At 35.3% G+C, this 17,947-nt stretch overlaps 1 protein-coding gene across 2 annotated transcripts in view; it reads left to right on the top strand.

Moving 5' to 3' along the window:
- MCTP1 (multiple C2 and transmembrane domain containing 1) overlaps window positions 1-17,947 on the top strand; it is a 219,798-nt gene that overhangs the window by 82,245 nt on the left and 119,606 nt on the right. For both annotated transcript variants that reach the window (XM_088054091.1, XM_014259098.2), the window contains 2 exons: window positions 8,305-8,491; window positions 13,425-13,518. In XM_088054091.1, the coding sequence (XP_087910217.1) occupies window positions 8,305-8,491; window positions 13,425-13,518 (281 nt within the window). The remainder of the gene's footprint in view (window positions 1-8,304; window positions 8,492-13,424; window positions 13,519-17,947) is intronic.

Below are 17,947 nucleotides of genomic sequence, written 5' to 3'. Positions count from 1 at the left end.
GTCTTCATCTTGATGCCCAGGCATGTTCAGTATGGCAGTGTCTGAAATGAACTACTGTCTGGTTGATTTCCATTCTTAACTTGGAACATTTTGTGTTTATAAAATACAATTGAATTTCAATTGTGTGCATTCTCCATGAGAGTTTAAAGGTTGTAGCACCTTGTGAACTTCCATCTCAGAATATTCTAAAAACCCCAAATCCTAGAACCAATTCTGTGTTTATTTCAGTATTTCAAAAGCCTAGGAAAAGACCTCATACAAGAGCTTTGAGGAAAATATATTTCCAATCATGTGCTGATTTGTATGAGAAAACACTATTCTTGACTAGAACTGAGCTGCATTTTATAGTAGATAAATTCTGCCATCCTTCTGAATATAGCTTTTTTTAAAAAAAGCAATTAACATTTCAGGACCAAAAAATGAGGTCTAGAAATTCTTTTTACTGAAAGCATCCAGAGCTAAAGCCACATGGGCCGCCTTCAGCATTTAAAGAAATGTATAGACTTGCATAAGTGGCATTAGTTATTGCTTCATCTGATAAGTAGAAATATCTATGTGTATATATTTTTCAGTGTGAATGTATTTAATATTCACATGTTTTTGCTGTCAGCAAATAATTTATGTTCTATATTGAGTCAATATGCTCCTGTGATTAAAAATGTACTGCAGTAAGTTTTTGTAGGTAATTACTAAGACCAAAATGAAGGTGATTTTAATCGTCATGTAATTATTTAGCTTTCTTATCATTTATGTTTTTGAAGGCAATTCTGACTGTCACCTTTACGATAATCAGTTAATAAATCCTCATGAATGTTACACCTTTATGCATAGCACTAATCTGAACAAATGGGCTGCTGACAGCTGCAATAAATTGCTAAGAATGAGTGCTGTCAGAGAACAAGTTGTTTCTGTGAACATAGAGAATAAGTAAATCCCATGTCATGCAATTTTATTCAGCTGAAGTTATTTGCAATCCAGTGCAGTGGGATTTATAGCATTATTAATTGGTATGAAAAATCACATTTATCTTTAAAATGACATTGACTTTTGCTTTTATTTTGTGTCAGGAAATTACTGCTGACTTCATCTATATCTATTTTCATAAGTATTTATAGATGCTATTGTCTTTTTTCCCATTTGATGCAAATTAAGAAAAAAAGACCTTGTATGTAGCGAATTCGTTAAGGCTATGTATTAATTTTGTCTATAGGAAAGTCTAATTTCCCATATTCTCTCTAAATATTGACACAAATATTCAGATTGATTTTGTGAGAATCCATATAATGGATGCTGTGAAATATAAAAGTTAAAATACTGAAAATTATTTATTTAAATTTATAATACCTAATATGTTATCCCTCTTCTGCTTAGGTTTTTTTTTTTTGTGGTAAAAAAACCATAGAATGGGTTTAGGGTGTACATAAATACAAATTATATGTGACTATGATTCTCTGATTAATCTGAAAGCACTGGAATATGTTATCCAATTTCTAAAGTAAAGTGAGATTTTATGTTAAAAATACTAAATTATAAAGTACTTATGGTTCAGGTTTTTTCCCCCCACTGACATTTATGTAATTTTGCTGTGGGGGTCTGAGCATTATCATAGAGAACTGAGATGTATATGAATACGCCAACATGCATGTGAAGCTGGGTGAATAACACTAAATATGCTACTGCAAGTGTTTCTTCCCAGATCTTTTTCTAGAGGTGTTGTGGGGACTGTGATCTATATTAAAATATTCGCAATTTTCTGTTTCCAGAGAAGGTTTTGAATAGTATTTGTGAAGTCCATGTTAATGTTAAATTGCCAAGTCATGAAGTTTTCTCAATTTTGCAAAACTCTGTAAACAAGTTGGCTTCCTCTGGAAATGTAACTAGTACTTTATTATGCTGGTCTTCAAAAATATTTTTTGCATTGCAGTTTGAAAATTTCTGCATGTGGAATTTTGGAAAAATGTATTATATTAATAATGTAAGCATAATGATCAACATGTTGTAATTTTGACTTGATGTGTGTGCACGTGAGTTACAGCAATGCTATTCAAACGCAGAAGAGCACACAACCAGTAGTCTGTGTGTATAATCATTTGTTGATTATACATGACAACTAAAGTTAAATTAATTGCAGATGCATTACTTGATGTAAATTAAGATTATGCCTGAAGCATTAAAATCTAAAAGTGCTACTGCCAGGTCTGCCTTTGAAAAATCCTGTGATGTGCTGAGCCGTCTCCATTTCTGATCGTTGTCAAAAGGAGACAGATGTAATACTGCATCTCAAAATTTGGCCTTTAGGTATTCCATACCTTATTTATTCCTATCTCAGCACATCTTTACTATACTGATGCAGAGGCAGTTCTGTTCTGCTCGAAAGCCAAAAGAGTTTCAGTTTTTATTCGCAAATCTTTGGTAACTTTCTCTTACCAGATACTTTATCATTTACAGCTCTTACTGACAGTTGTTATTGTTGTGTTCTGACATGAAATTGATAGCATTCTCCAAAGTATGCTGAGATACAGAATGCTGCCTGCAAGCTGTGCTGTTTACGAATCCTTCTTCTGACTCTGTCTTCTCACATATGGAAGTCTACTTCTTGAAGAGTGGCAAAATAAAAGGAAGGGAGAAAGAAATCAAATGGCCAGTTTAGACATGAGGACCATGACAGTGTGTAGAAAATGGTGAAGAGTGCAAATACGGTTTTGTGATGATTTATGAAAGGCACAGATTGTAGTGAAAACTCTTGCAAAATTTCTTGGGCTAACTAGTGAGGAGAGAACTATATAGGGAGACATAATGTTTATCAAAGCAATAAACTGATTTAGCAGAAGAAAGTGTTAATTTTGCTGCAGAGAAATTACCCCAGTGACAGCACTAACAGTCTGTAGTATGTGATTGTGCCATGGGGACAACCTAGGAAATATCACATCAGAAACCAATCATAAGTAATTTCTGCCTGTGCAATATCAAAAATAAATCTGTATTTTTATAGTGAAGAACTATGCTTAGGAAAAAGTTAATCTGTCATTTCAAAATCCATCAGCAGGTTATTGTAGCATGGACTGTATTTCTTTTAGCAAGCAGTAAACAGTAATTCTGTATTCAGGTATTGCTTGGTGACTGGTGAAATTGTATTTCATAGAGCTCTCATATTTCTGTTACGGTGACTGATTTACCCCAAACTGCAGGGTTCTTTCCTGCCTTCCATGTGTTGCTACATGGCAACTGACAGCCCTGTTCTTCAGGTCCTGCTGAGGTCTTCTCTCCCAGCTGCCCAAGGATCCTCTCCAGCCTCCCCAGCTAAGCTAATCCTCTCTTGTCCTTAGTCAATGTCCAACTTAGCTGAGATACTGTCTCATACCCCTTTGAGAGCTTCCCTGGTTTTCAATCTAACACCTCTATCAACCACTTAACACAAGCATCATGTGGAGTCCATAATTTAATTTCTTTCTCATTATCTTTACAGTTAAAAATGTCATGCTCCAATTCTTCCAAGAAATTCACATTAGTGCAGTCAACACTCAATGTTTCTGAGATGTGTCATTTTCTGCTAGTGCTTTGCAAAATTTTCCCTCTCCTTTTGTTTCTTGGTTTTAGTGGAACATTTTACTCTGCTCATAAAGGATGTGGAGTCTCACAAATTGTAGCAGTTCATGCCTTGCTGCTTCTGATGTGTGTCCAGCTCAGTTCTAATTGTGGAATCACACAGTTTCCTCTCCTTGGCATCCTTTGGAGCAGCATAGACCTGGATCACAGTGGAGTTAAAAATCTGTGTTCCTGAACAAGTCATGATGGTAATTAAGTTGCCTGGTTTGTAGCCAAGTGGTGCTTTTCTGTCCCTATCACTTAGGATTGTGCCAGTTCCTCTTTTATGCTTTATTTTGTCATGTGAGAAAACGATCTCACTATCTGCTGTCTCTCACTTCCCTGGCCACCTGGCTTTTAAGAGGCCTTCTATGTCATGTCGCTACCTTTGTAATTCATTCATTAGCAAGAATATTTCACCAGGGTGCCAACACAGTCTTACATTCCAGGTTCTGTTAGAACTAAAGAGGGGAGGCGATTTTTACCTGTTAGACATGCTGATAATAAAATACTACATATAGTTCTGCCTTCCACACTTTAAAAAGGATGCAGGAGAATTTCACTGGATCAGAAAAGTTACAAAAAGTCATTTGAGGGCTGTAGGAGATATGTTCCTAGGAAATGTATAGGGAGCTGAAAGTGTTTAGCATATCAAAAGGAAGATCAAGAAGAGATATGATTATAGTGTATGAGTTCCTTCACTAGAAGAAAACATGAAACACTAAAGGGTTTTTCAACTAGTAAGGAAAGGCATAAAAAGAACCAAAGGCCAGATATATTCAAATTAAAAATAAATCTGAAATATATTTCTAAAATTTTGTGTGATTAACACGCTGAACACAGTTTCCGACAAGTGGTTGATTCTCCTTGAACCTTCAAATCTTCCTCCGTGGGAGCTGTACCCTGTTTTTGAGCAATTCATCTGTGATAACTTTGGCACATGAGCTTGATGCACTTTTGTGGTTTTTCTCCCTTCTGATCTCATAAGGCCTGAAAATCCAGCTACACATGGTGCCTGTAGTGTTCACATGCAGAACTGACAGGTGGGACACATACCCCTATGTCTCTTTCTGAAAGGCCAGCCAGCCAGCAAAATTGTTCCAGTGCTCCTGCCCACCACTTGAAGTGCTGAAACCAATGTGCCCTGAGGGGGCCATACAGCATGGAAGATACAGAAAAACTCAAACTGCCCTAAAAACTACAATTACTTGCAATATGATTTATAATCATGCTTGGAAATCTGTCTGTTGATTTAACGACAATTTTTTGTCAATAATTCTTCAGGCTGATCTCATCACAGGTGGAAAAAGTCTTTGCCTCTACCAGTAGCATGTAAATAATAATTCCTTAAGAAACAGGATTGTACAAAGTTAGTATTTTCTCATGTTTTCAAAGTGACAGCTGCTGGTCATATGCAGCTTATGGTCTCCTCAAAATGTCTGAAATTTTTCATGGTCCTTAATTTGAGAAAACAGGACAAAAATTTCTCATTCATTCTGTACCACTTTCTCGTAATGTACAAGTTCCCCTTCATCCTCAAAGCATTTTTGTCCTTCATGGAGACAGGCATTGCAGGAAACAAATGTCTTTTTAGAGAACTTCTTAACTGATACAAAATTCAGCATTGCCAAAGATTTAAAGCTTGGAATACTTGAATATAATTCCAGTAAAATATTAAGGGACATTGTCAGCTTGAGCTTTCCAAAGATATTTACATTTGGAAAACAGGTATTTGCCAAAGAGATGCTTATTTTTGGAAGAATTTTGTTAGTTTCAGTCCTACTAAGGAAATGTAGTATAAAAAAGAGTTTTGTGGTTTTCCTATTGGAGTCTGTCAAGATTATTCTGTGATAAGGTCAGCATTTAGGTAATACCTTTATAACCGTATCCTTCACTTTTTTTGGTCCCATACAAAGATCTGGTGAGGTCAGAGGAGAATGAACAAAAAATGATAAAATTTTTTGTCATTTTTTTTAGGATAATTTGGCATGAAGATCAAACGAAGTTGATTTTTTATCATGAAAAAAAAATCAACGACTAATGGGAAAAAAATTGCAATTTTTCTTGCCTTGTCTGCAGATTGGAAAGTTTTACTATGTTACTGAAATGCATGTGCTGTAAATACACTGCCCTTGGGCTGGAGCTCCTTGAGCCTCCGTACTTTCAAGTTAAGCACGTGTAAACTGCATCTCCTGCAAGGCCAGGGCAGAGCACCTGGCATGGGGTGAGAAATCTGCTTTCACCTGACCATGTGTACATAAAGATGCTCTTAACATGGACTTCTGTAAAGCACAAAGGTGACAGTCCTTAATGGAATAACCCTATATTTTTATCAAATTTTCTGAGGGACCTTGAGAGAATAATTTTCCTTTAAAATGGTTAAGGCTTTTACTGGAAAAATTTTTCCAGATCACTTCCTACATTTGTATGATATTAGGAAATAATGAGCTGGTGATAGCCTGTTCATGAAGATTTATCAAGCGGATGATAGATACATATTTCTCAGGTGATCTGTTCTAGATGTGGTGCTATTAGGAATATTTCATTGCTGTTGGAAATGTGCACAGGTAAAATCGAATTATTAGTTGCTTATTTTAGCCTAAATAAAAAAAACTAAACTACCCATGTTGTTAAAGTGTTGTAGCTTCAAGAATTGAAGAAACTGCATCTAGTAGCCCTGATGTAGACCTTGTAATTTTACTCTCATTGCTTTTTTCTGATGGATATATGTGGGATAGCTTTTGTTGCCTGTTTTTGAGTGAGGAGTGGATTATTTCTTCATTTCTAGTATCGTAATGGTCTTCTGTTTCTTTTACTGATTTTAAGAAAGTTTAGACTGGTTCTTTAAATGCTTATTGGTTGAAGACAATATTGTTGCTGAGTCCTATTTTTGAGTGGTATCTGTTTTGAAATAAATTTTTGAAGAGTACTTAATATCAGAGATGTTTTAACCTACTGCAGCTTTGAATGCTTGATTACAATATTTGTTGTCTTAAGGAAGGCTTTAAATTCCTCACTTCATCATAAATAAGAATTTGACTATTTATGTACATGTACCAAGCTTGTATTGATTATCAGCCTGCACTGATAGCAACAGCTTTATTTTTTCTTAATATTGCTAATTTAATTTCTCACTCCTTATCATCCAAAGAGTTCAAAGTAGAAGAAAAGCATTAAGCACAGAGTGCTACATAAGTTGGAAATTTTTTCATTGTAAAATAATTGAACCTTATTACTATATGAGATTTGCAGTAGTTAAGTGAACTGCATAACAGGCAGTAAATGTCTTTAAAAAAACAAAAGACAGTTTTCCTGTAATAAATTTGATCTGCCTGTGATAGCACAATGCTCATTTTACAAGGCTGCATTTATTCTCATAATTGGCTATTTCCTTTCCTTAAATGGCTATATTTTCATGTCTGCCACTTTTTTCTCAGTTTATTGGCCCTGCAGTGACAACATTATCTTTGTCTCCAAAATCAATTGACATTTTATGAAAAGAGTTTGCTAGATATTTAGTTTAGTGAATTAGTGGCATATAGTCCATGTGCTTGTCACATTAAATAATCTCTATTGAAAATGGAGTACACTTTGACTAACTTATACATAGAATATATAAATTTATTTTATTTATTTTATTTATTTAGTATTATTGGTGGTTTTATTTAGAGCATAGAGTTGGCAAAACTCATTTTGGGATACTATAAGTATTCCAATTAGTGCTTTTTCACAGAAATTCCTGTCCAATGCAAGCTGGCGTTACATTTGACACAGACACTGAATTTCCATACTATGCTCAGAGTTGCAATTTAGGAAAGTTGAAACTTGTGCATTGTACAATTTAAAGTATTAAAACATCTAAGCTGTGGGCAGACTAATCAACAGTAATATATTATTGTTTTATTTAAAAGGTTATCATAGTCAGCTCTTGGGTAGCAGAGATACTCCTTTTCCTTCCATCCTTTGACTTACATTTCTAAAGATGTTGCGAATCTGTTTCTGCTGTCTGGCACGTATGGAATCATTCTTCATTAGCTCAGTGTATGGTACAGCCAGATGTATTTGGAAGGGGATCAAGCAGGGCAGATTTGCTTCAGCCACTCGGCACACACTCTGCACAGTTAGGTGTAGACCCTGCCCATTGCAGCCTGAGACATTCTATATAAGGGGTTGTGGCATCAGATTTTACCTTGGGTGCCTGCATGAGGATTTGACCCATATACAGCTTACTGCATGAGAGCTGAGCCTTTCAGGGGGTGCATAAGTTGAGTTTTTCTGTACTCAGTCATCTTTATGCCATCACAATTAAGTCCATGAAAAATTTTATTTTTTACAAAAGGGTTTTTACTGTTGCTAGGTGAAAACTGTTCACATGAAAACTTATGATTTATATCTATACAAGATAAAAGTAAAATTTGCATCTGAGCTGGATTTTCTAAAATTTTCTTTGAATGCATTTGAGTAAAGAATATTAGCTAATCTTGTCTCTAGAGCCTTTACATTCTTATCAATATTGGTTTTTCACTTCAAAACTGTGTAGCTCTGAAAAAAAAGAAACAAGCATCATGGGTTAAAGCTGAAGAGAAAATAAGAATTTCCAGAAGCTGAGTGGGAGTTTCTGCTTACTTGGGTTTTTTGTCCATTTGAATGCAAGCGAGCCATTGTGCTCTTCTTTGATGTGAGAAAAACCACATGCTGATGGAGAATGTGTGTTTCTAGGTGCCAGGTTGACCTCTCGACCCTGAGTAAAGAACAAACCCACAAGCTGGAGATGCCTCTAGAGGAGGGAGAGGGATACCTGGTGTTGCTGGTCACTCTCACAGCCTCAGCTGCAGTCACTATCTCTGACCTCTCCATCAACTCCCTGGAGGACCAGAAGGAGCGAGAGGAGATACTGAAGAGATATGTATGAAGTTTTCTTTCATCCTTTGTTAGCAAAACACTGGCCTATAAAAAATAACTGTAATGAGGGGAAAATCTAAATATATCTCTTCTGTTCTAATCATACTTAGCCAACGACAATCATTTAAACTAGTTCTTAATACACAAGTAGTTACAGCCGGAACAGGTAACATCAAGAAGGCTACAAATGCTCTTCATACAATAAGGTTATTTTTTACATGGTAGTTGAACTGTTTGATGAGGTGTCACATAATGAGGGTAATTTTACTGCCTTGCAGATAATTTTTACCAATGAGAAAGTGACTAAGGGATCATTCAGCAACTCGACAGTTTCTGGTGATTGTTTATGCCAAATAATTTGAGGTGCAGATGGTTTTCAGCTTTTTTAGGTGTCATCTGTTAAAGGGCAAGAAAACTTTTTTTTGTGTTCATATTAGAGGCTGAAGCGCATAAAAATAATTTTTTCAAACAATGTTTCCATTCTAAAATATTCTGAAGCAGATTATTTTAATTTCCCAGCATCCTCACATTACACAGAATCTTTGTAGTTTTATCAAAGCAACAGAGAGGGGAGCTCTTGCTCCATCATTTGCTCATACCTAAATCACTAAAAGTAACTGTCTCCCTACACATGAAGGAAGAAAGAAAAAAATGCTATTTCCACTTGCAATTACAAAGCTTTTATTGTACAATGCTGCCAGGTGTTTAGAAGGGCTTCTCTAGATACTCAGCCATTAAACCAAGCTCTGACTATCAAAGAGGCTGCTTAATTTATTTTTAAGATTTAAAAATATTCCTATTCTATGACGGACATCCTTTCAATAACAGAATTTAATAAAGATGTACCTTATCAGCCCGTGCAGATAACATGAAGTCCTAGTACTAATACTGTACAATATTCTTCAAACAGATTAGCAGGATGTGTGCTTCAGCAAATTTATTCTGTCTATCTCCACTGAATCAGCTGTCTGCTAATGCTTGTACAACTCATACATCAATAGTGTTATCATAAACACAATTTAATAGAGGTGACTTAGTGAGGCTAGATATAATATTCCAAAATGAACTGAAGGCTAAGGTATTGTCCACCATCTCTGAAAAATATTTACAATTAAGAGTGTTACTGCACATTTTGGAATCCACCAAGGCAGTCTGTGGTTGTCAAAATAGATGTCTATAAGTAGAATAATTTTTTTGATGGATATGTTTTTGAGGTGCCATAGTTCCTGCTACCAGCAGCAACAATAACATATTTCTGTGGCTTATTCTGTGTGATGATATGGCAGACAAGTGATACTGATGGTTTTGATTATTTCAGTAGCAGTATAGAAACATGTTACGACTGTACTATTAATAATTTTTCCTAAATCCTCAATTTTTTTGTGCCCAGTGTAAAGCATAATTATGTGGTATAAAATTGATCTGGTTTATTCCTGTTTCTTGGAAATACAAGGATATGTGTCTGTTTGTATATTTACATGGCCGTATGCATTTCAAAACATTTACATTTTAAGAAGACATTTATATTGCAGAGGTATGAATTTCTCATTATGTGTTTGTGAAAATTGTGGCATTTAAATACTTTTTTGATAAATTCCACTGTTTTTATTAAAATTACCAGCACAAGAAAGAAATTACCAATATTAACTTAATTCAAGTAGTTTGCTTTCAATGATATTCACTTTGACTTTGGTATTCATATCTGCATTTCAGAACTAATGCAAAGACAACACATGCAAGTAGCAAGATGCAGAGCTCCCTGTTGAGTGGCTGTATTTTTGGGTTTATTTCTTCTTAAAAAAATCTAGCTTTCATTTGAGAAATGTATTTTGCACCCTTTCTACAGCCAAAAACAGTTAATGAGCTGACCTTGCCATCAGATCAAATAGCCTTAGAAAATGACTCTATTACTGTCACTTAACCATTTGTAGCTGAACATCAGAGCCTTACAAATTAAACAGGCATTACTGTTTGAACCATTATTTTACCACAATTGTCTGAAAAGATTAATTCCTTTTGGGGTGAGGAGGGGGGCACATTAATGGGTACAGACCAAGAGAGATTGTATGACCTTTTCAGAACTGGTGTGCTGAACTCATGGTCCCCCTTGTCACAGTTTAAAAACCAGAGGAGCTAGTTTAGAGAAGTTGTTAGCATTCCATTTTTATTATGACATTTCACAGTCATCTGATTTAATGTCCCTTGACCAGATTGTCCACTGTGAGACGATGGGCTTGAAATGTTATTTAGAGCACTGATAAAAGGTGAGCAGTTCTAAGATGACAGCAAGTCATAAGGCTGGTGGTGTGACATTAATTTTCTCCATAACAGAGATGGAATAAGACGTCATGGTGACAAGCTGTCAATCAGTACTAGCCCCTCAGTGTATCTCAATGCCATGGGATGGGGTATTGCTTCTCCCATAATAGAGCTGAACTGAGATGCTCTTCCTGACAGCTGCTGCAGCCATACAGAAAATATATTATACAGCCTTTCATTAAAAAAATAAAGAAGACTCATCTCCAGAGCATTTCAATCTTTTCCCATCTATTGAGGGCAGAAAAGATTCCCAGCAAACCACAGATTCCTCTGCCATGGAAAATTGAGGCTTCAGAAACTATGCGGATTTTTGGTGCCTTCAACAGTAATCATAAATAAGAAGGCAGAATATCATCTGATAAATCATTACTTAAAGTTATGTATTTAAAGTAATGTGTTAAAGTAATTTGCTTCTCCAAGAGCCTCTGTTGTGTCATTGTATTAATTTTCATCATCTCCCCAGTCCGAATGTGCAGTAAATGAATCTAAGCCACCTACTTTCTTGAAATAAAGGTTCAAAAATTCTGTGGGATTCTGACAAAGGTGGCAAAGCAAAATACAGCACTGGCACCCTTTTGAAGAGTGGGCTAACCAGGATGAAATTTGGAGAAAGGGGACTATATGGCATGATAGGAAGCAGGTGCCGTCTCTTGCTTTGTACTTGGCTTTTGCTTTGTTCTATTTCTACAGTTTGATGCTTGTTTTGGTTGTTGGGAAACTTGGGTAGAATGTGGAAACATTTTTGTAAGTCCTATAATTTTTATCATGCTATTACAGAAGAATTATCTCTGTTCTGGTACCAATTCTGATAAGAAGCTCCCAAACCCTGATCATCATTGTAATAAATGAGGGGGTACCAAGATGCTTTTGAATTATACCAGTGCTATCTGTAATACCATCTCTGCTACCCTCAGCTTGTAAGCACATAAACAAGGGGTTGAGTGTGTGCTTATTAAAATTGACCATCAGTATTTTGAAGTCATATTTATGATGATCCTCTTATTAAAACTGGTAAAAATGCATTCACTGTTATCCCATTATAATATGATGCATGTATATAACATATGGGCTACTACACTTACTTAGATTTTTAAGTTCAGTGTAGCAAGGTCAAATCTTCACTGTAAACGGTAAATGGTCTGCGGGGGTTTGTGAAATTAGTATCAGTGTGATTTAACTGTTAGAATTGTCTTATTAATAGAAAGACAGGGATGCATATTATATGTCAGCATCTTCATGGGTAGATTTTCTGTGCAAAAGCATACTGTTTTTGCAAGCTGACATTTAATGTTTCATTTAAGCAGCATCTGTGATATTTAGATTCAGCGATGTAATTTATTCTCGTTTTCCATAACAGTAAATTTTGCGTCTGTAATAAATTAAGGAATTGTTGATTGGATGTTTTTTTCCTGATGCTTGCTTTCTGTAGAAATCTGGACATTGTCATAGGCAGTGGAAAAACTTTCACCACATTAAAATTTTCGAGAAAACTGTAGGCATTAAATACATTAGTTGAGATTTAAAAATATTTCAAAATAAAGGTAGGGGCTAATATTTATGAATAAAATTTGAAAAACCAACCAAAAATGTGACCACATATATAGATTTGCAAATTTAATTTTAAGTTATTTTGGAGTTCCTCCCCTGGGTTATCTAAGAACTGAACAATAAAGCCAGACTAGTTATTAATTGATTACAGATTCAAAGTTGCATTAAATGTTTTATCATTTAAAACTCTGCAAATTTTAAATAATACTAAAAGCTAGAGTTTGAGAATTATAGCATGTCACACCTAATTAGTGCAATACTCCCAGTTTGTTAGTTTTGGTTACTTGGAAAAAGAGCAGCAGTGGAACATGGTTTTTAAATAAGCTTTCTAAATCTGTGTTGGGTGAATAAATGCAAGCGTTAGTGTAGTGAACTCTTTTTTCTTCCTCTTCTTAATGCATGTATATATTGAAGAAATTTATGCTAAAAATATAATGATTTATGGTAAGAGCTTTCTGCCATGGAATTTGAAACATATTTAATTCTATTTTTATCCTTTCTGCATGTGATTATTATGAAAGTAATTAAGTAGTTGTTATCCTCTTTTTATTGCTTTTGCTGATGTTATTCACAAGCTTATATAGGTGTATTGGTATATACAAGCTTGCATGTAATAGTCAACTACAAAAATCTATATTGGCCCTAGGTCACTGCTCAAGATAACATTGGAGCCATCAGAGGGAAAATGTGAACATAGATCTTGCAAAATAATTCAGGAAGAGGAGTTGTTTCATTTTTTGTGTTAATTTCTTAATATACTGCTAGAATTTCAAATTTTGAAGGACAGTTATTTCCACAGTACTTGAGGATTAATTCACTAGAATTTGTGTTATATTTAATCAATAATATTCTAACTTTTCCTTTGTAATTTTCATTGATAAGTTAAAAGTTGCAAAATATAGGAAGAAATGCAAACATCTGCACACTCTTCAGCAAATAATATTTAAAAGTCTGAGTATGTAGACAGATTTATAGTAACTTACATCTGGACTAGGGAGGAGTGTATTAATATTGCTTTTGATTTGTCTCCCTTGCAATATAGAATTATTTTTCTTTTTATTATTTTTTAGAGTCCAATGATGATGTTCCATAACATCAGCGATGTGGGATTTCTTCAAGTGAAGGTTATCAGGGCAGAAGCATTGATGGCAGCTGATGTTACAGGCAAGGATTCATTTAGTTTCTGTGACACTGAATATCGTAGTAAGATCTGGTGTTTTTAGAACTGGGGAAAAAAGTGCTTAAAACAAATGTTCATCTAAACGTTATGTTCTGCTTGTGTACTTTCACCTTCTGCTCATTAAGAAAAAAATCTAAACAGAAATGAAAGTTTTGTAAGTAAGGCAGCAAGTCATTCTAATGCTAGCAGAGTCCTGTGTAGGTTATTTTTGATAAAGGTGAGTTACATATTTTTCTCCATCAGACATCCTATAAGAATTACATAGAAGAAATCTGTTTTAGTAGATGAAGCTGTACAAAATTATCAACATTAAATTCCAAGGGACAAGGCAAATAAAGTGTTCCAGACTTAGATACTACTTTAAAGTTGTTGCCAAAAGAACCATTTGAGATCTGTCAGATATTTAGCAAGACTGCTGTCGGTTTCAGACATTTCAACTGAATGCAGTTTTCTGTAGCTACTGCTCATCTTTTTAAGATAAGGAAAATGAGATTTTTTTTTTTTTTCAATTCTATTTTATGTTATAAGTTGAATGGTTAATTTAATATGTTGCTTTACAAAATAAAGAAAAAGTATTTCAGGCATACTGACCATATTTATCTAGAAGTATCCAAGTGCCACATTTCCTCTAAGTACAATTACCTTTATACTGCATGAGTTGAATGGAGCAAAATGAGCGGCATCTGTGTCAGAAAATAGCCATCTCTGCTTTAAAATAATAATGAAAATTTTAAAAAATAAGAAGAAAATGAAAGGAAAATAGAATAAATGTTCTGTTAAACGAGCAGATATAGATTTAGAGCATCTTACTTGATATTTAGTAGGTTTTTTTGATAATTAACATGACTACCAGTATTTTAGAGAAGGTAATAGTGCAAACACTTTATTGCTGAAACTGATCAACCAGTTTGTGGCACACAAAATAACAGATTCTATTTTTGGTGAGGTTGTAGAAATACTTCTAAAGATCCCTCCATCTGGTTTGACCTTATAATCCAGTGTTTTCTGAACAGAGAGAGAGATTAAGTTATTCAGGGGCAAATGGGATAATTCAGTCCCTGACCTCGTTCAGTTTTTGACTTTTCCAAATCAACGTGTTATTTGTGCTGGTTGAACAATTTTTTGGAAATACATTCGATTCAATTAAAGATGTATAGAGCTAGCAAACATTTTCAGACATTATATTTAGCATGACAGAAAGGAAGATGGGGAAGAACACTTAGTATCTTCCCTTGTTAGTAAGAAAAAGCATTTATACAGCGATGTATTTTGTAAGATGGCTGCACATTCCATATGTGACAGAAATCTTGTATATTCTGAGCAAAAGTAACCGGGTATTTTGAAATGAGGATGAGGTGGTTATATTATCTACTGTTGTAGTTTATAGCTATTTTTAGTAACTTGTATTTATGTACAGGTCATTAATTTTAAATTAAACTTTGAATAGTAATAGCGAGAAATAAAGTAGGTGTTTGGTGATTGTCAGTAAATCATGTTTGCAAAAATTATGTAAAAACTTGACTCACCTTTATTCAACTAAGTAATTAGAGTGGAGAGAGCTGTCATCAGTGGTGTTACTTACACCACTAAGGATTGCTTCTATGAGTTAAAGCTAAGGACTAGTTTGCTCATCTTACTGTATTGTGTTTTCAGAGTTAATCTTTTGTCCCTGAGTCTGAAAAGTAGGTAGAACAACTGAATAGTATCTGTGTGTTTTGCTCTGTTTCCTGTCTGCTAAACATATCCCATTTCACTTCCAGGAATCTTTTCATGTGAAGTAATAAATCAAAATTTATTAGTTTGAGCTGAGTAGATTTTTTAAATCCTTAATATTCCATCATTAAACATAATCACAGAGGGAAAAAGATTTCTGTAATCTTTTAAGTAGTCATCAGTCCTACTACCATTGCAAGGATTTTTTTTCCCCTTTCAAAATGTGAAATTTTTCCTTTGTACCATCCATTGAGAAGCATTGTTACACTGTACTAACTCTGTGTGAATAAAGAGCAGTTGAGACTCCTGTTGAATGAGTGAGTAAAAAAGCACAAATTACTTTTTAATGAAACCCTCAATTCCACTCCTTTCCTCAGAAAGCTCATAGCTTCCCTCAGCAGAATCCTACTACAGTAGGTCACTTCAGTTAAGCCCCTAATAAACTGCTGATAACCAGGGGCAGTTATTTTTCCCCACTTTCAATAGCCTAATGTTGGACAGTGTGCTTCAAATCCTTAAGGCTAGTACAGATTTTTTTCTTTTTTTTAAAAAGAGTGATTAAGGATGGTGGTTTGGATCTCAGCTTACAACTCCCCTCACATGTACATGCAATGAATAATGTGCCAGGATAAGCTGAAATTTCAGTTAAGTTGCAGGCAGGGGAGCAAGTTGACATTACCGGTTTTGAAATGCTGTGCTGCTGGAACATGCCATAACTGGCTATTAAAAATACCCCAGAAAAGAACAGTCAGACCTCTCACTCAACCCAAATGCCAGATCTAGGAGGGGAAGAACCATTCAGGGTTTGAGAGATTCCCCACCAGTGCTTGAAAGCTTAACTTGATTTTTGGGAGAGCTGAAAAATAGGGTATCTTTCAGGACCAGGGCCTTCGGGAAAATTATTGGGTCTCTGAGGTTGATTCCCTTAGACAAATAGTGTAGTTCCATGATCAATACACAGTTTTAGGGATTCCACCAATGCAAAATTATGTTCTGTTGGACATTATAGTCACAGCAGAAATTACATATTATTTAGTATAAATTCTTTGAAAGTGTAATCTAATGAATGGAAAAATATTGATAATGAAGTTAAGTGTTTCCTTCTCTGTCTGAGAATAAACTTTCAATTGAATCTTACACTGTGTTTTAGCTAATCAGTGCCTGGCTTTTTTCTCCCTAAATCTCGAGTTAGAAAGAGTTTATTCCTGTTTCCCTAAATCTTTTCTTGTTCATGGTATCTCTGGCAGACTTTCTCAAGGATTTGACTGCTTGTAGATCCCTGGCAGGACAGGTGCTGTGCCTACAGTGACATCCTTTGATGTGAAGAGATTTTCTGGTAGTTCAGTAAAACCTAAAGTGTAATGGACTCATCACAGTGGCTTCTGACATGATACATACGGGTTTCACCTGACCCGTATAAATTACAAGTAGTAAAGCAATAAGCCCTTCACAGTGACATAGTTTAGGTTTAGGCAATAGTCAGATATATCTATACCTTCAGCAGCCTAGTCAGGTGTAGGTGGTTGTGGAAGGCTGCTGGCTTTGCAAGGCAGTATCTGCTTCTCTTTTACTGGGGCAGATGCATTGCTCCTTTTCCTTGAAATTAAATGAAATAAAATTCGAAATCTCTGCCTTTTCATTGATAAAAAGTAATCAGAGTGGGAAAAGATGTGCCATAGATTTGATTGATTTCGGCAAAAGTGCTGTGCTGTTAAGGAATAATAGTTACCAACTCAGATTCATTAGCAGAGCAAAACTCAAGCTCCTTAAGATGGCCTGACTAAAAAATAGTTTGTTTTGTAGTCTTTGGGCTTAATTAAGATGTGTTCAATTCTAGCCCCCTGGCTCCCTTCTCCCCCTGCCCCCACCCTTCTTGCTGTGTCACAGGCCAGCGATCAGACGCTTTCAGATGGTCCAGCCCATGACTTTGACCTTCTGCGAGGTCTTGTGTTCCCTGGGGAACCGTTCAGCTCATGAGGTCTGATTTCACACTTCCAGGATGCCTTGGCTCTCATAACAATGACAGGGAGACAAAGCCCTTTAGAGTGGGCCGCATGGGGACTTGTTTAAATTGGAAACTAGAGAGGAGTCAAGGAACAAGGTTACAGGCTACAGAATAGTGCTTTTAATAAAGAGCTCACAGCTCTGGTTCAGCTCAAAGAGGGCTATCTCTGTACAATTAATTGAGACATTTATCTGGAGCATCTTAGGCCTCCACTTTCTCACAGAATTATGTGATAAATATCAGCTAAGAGGCAAGTGAAATGTGCATGAAATGAATTTTTAACACTTTGATTACTGTGTCTTCAGTCTTCATTAGAAGTAAATTTATTTGTGTTTCTGTCCTCATTATTAATCAATTGTCTGTGTTTTTTCTGAGTACTGTGATTTCAGAACGTTATGTATCAGAGAGATTTTATTAAAGAGCTCAGTGATATTTGGGTTTGTTTTCAAAAGCTTTTCAGGCTTTTCCTCCTCTAAAGAAGAGAAACTAAGCATAGAAAATGAGTCAGGTTTTTGTTTTCTTCCTCTTTTTTTTCCAGTTTTTTGTCTGGTATTCAACCTCTCAAGAAAATTCCATGTTAAAATTTTGATTACAGTACTTGAAAATGGGATGAAGACACCAAGATGGCTAATTGTGCCATGTCTTTTCTAAAATCTGTCCTGCTAAACTGTTCTGACATCACATGTGCAAAAATG

The sequence above is a fragment of the Pseudopodoces humilis genome, chromosome 4 (genome assembly GCF_049639895.1).
Source record: "Pseudopodoces humilis isolate 2021_Gansu_Grassland_sample_001 chromosome 4, ASM4963989v1, whole genome shotgun sequence".
Classification (NCBI taxonomy): domain Eukaryota; kingdom Metazoa; phylum Chordata; class Aves; order Passeriformes; family Paridae; genus Pseudopodoces; species Pseudopodoces humilis.
The sequence above is the reverse complement of the archived record's forward strand: the minus strand, read 5'-3'. Positions and strand labels throughout refer to the sequence as shown.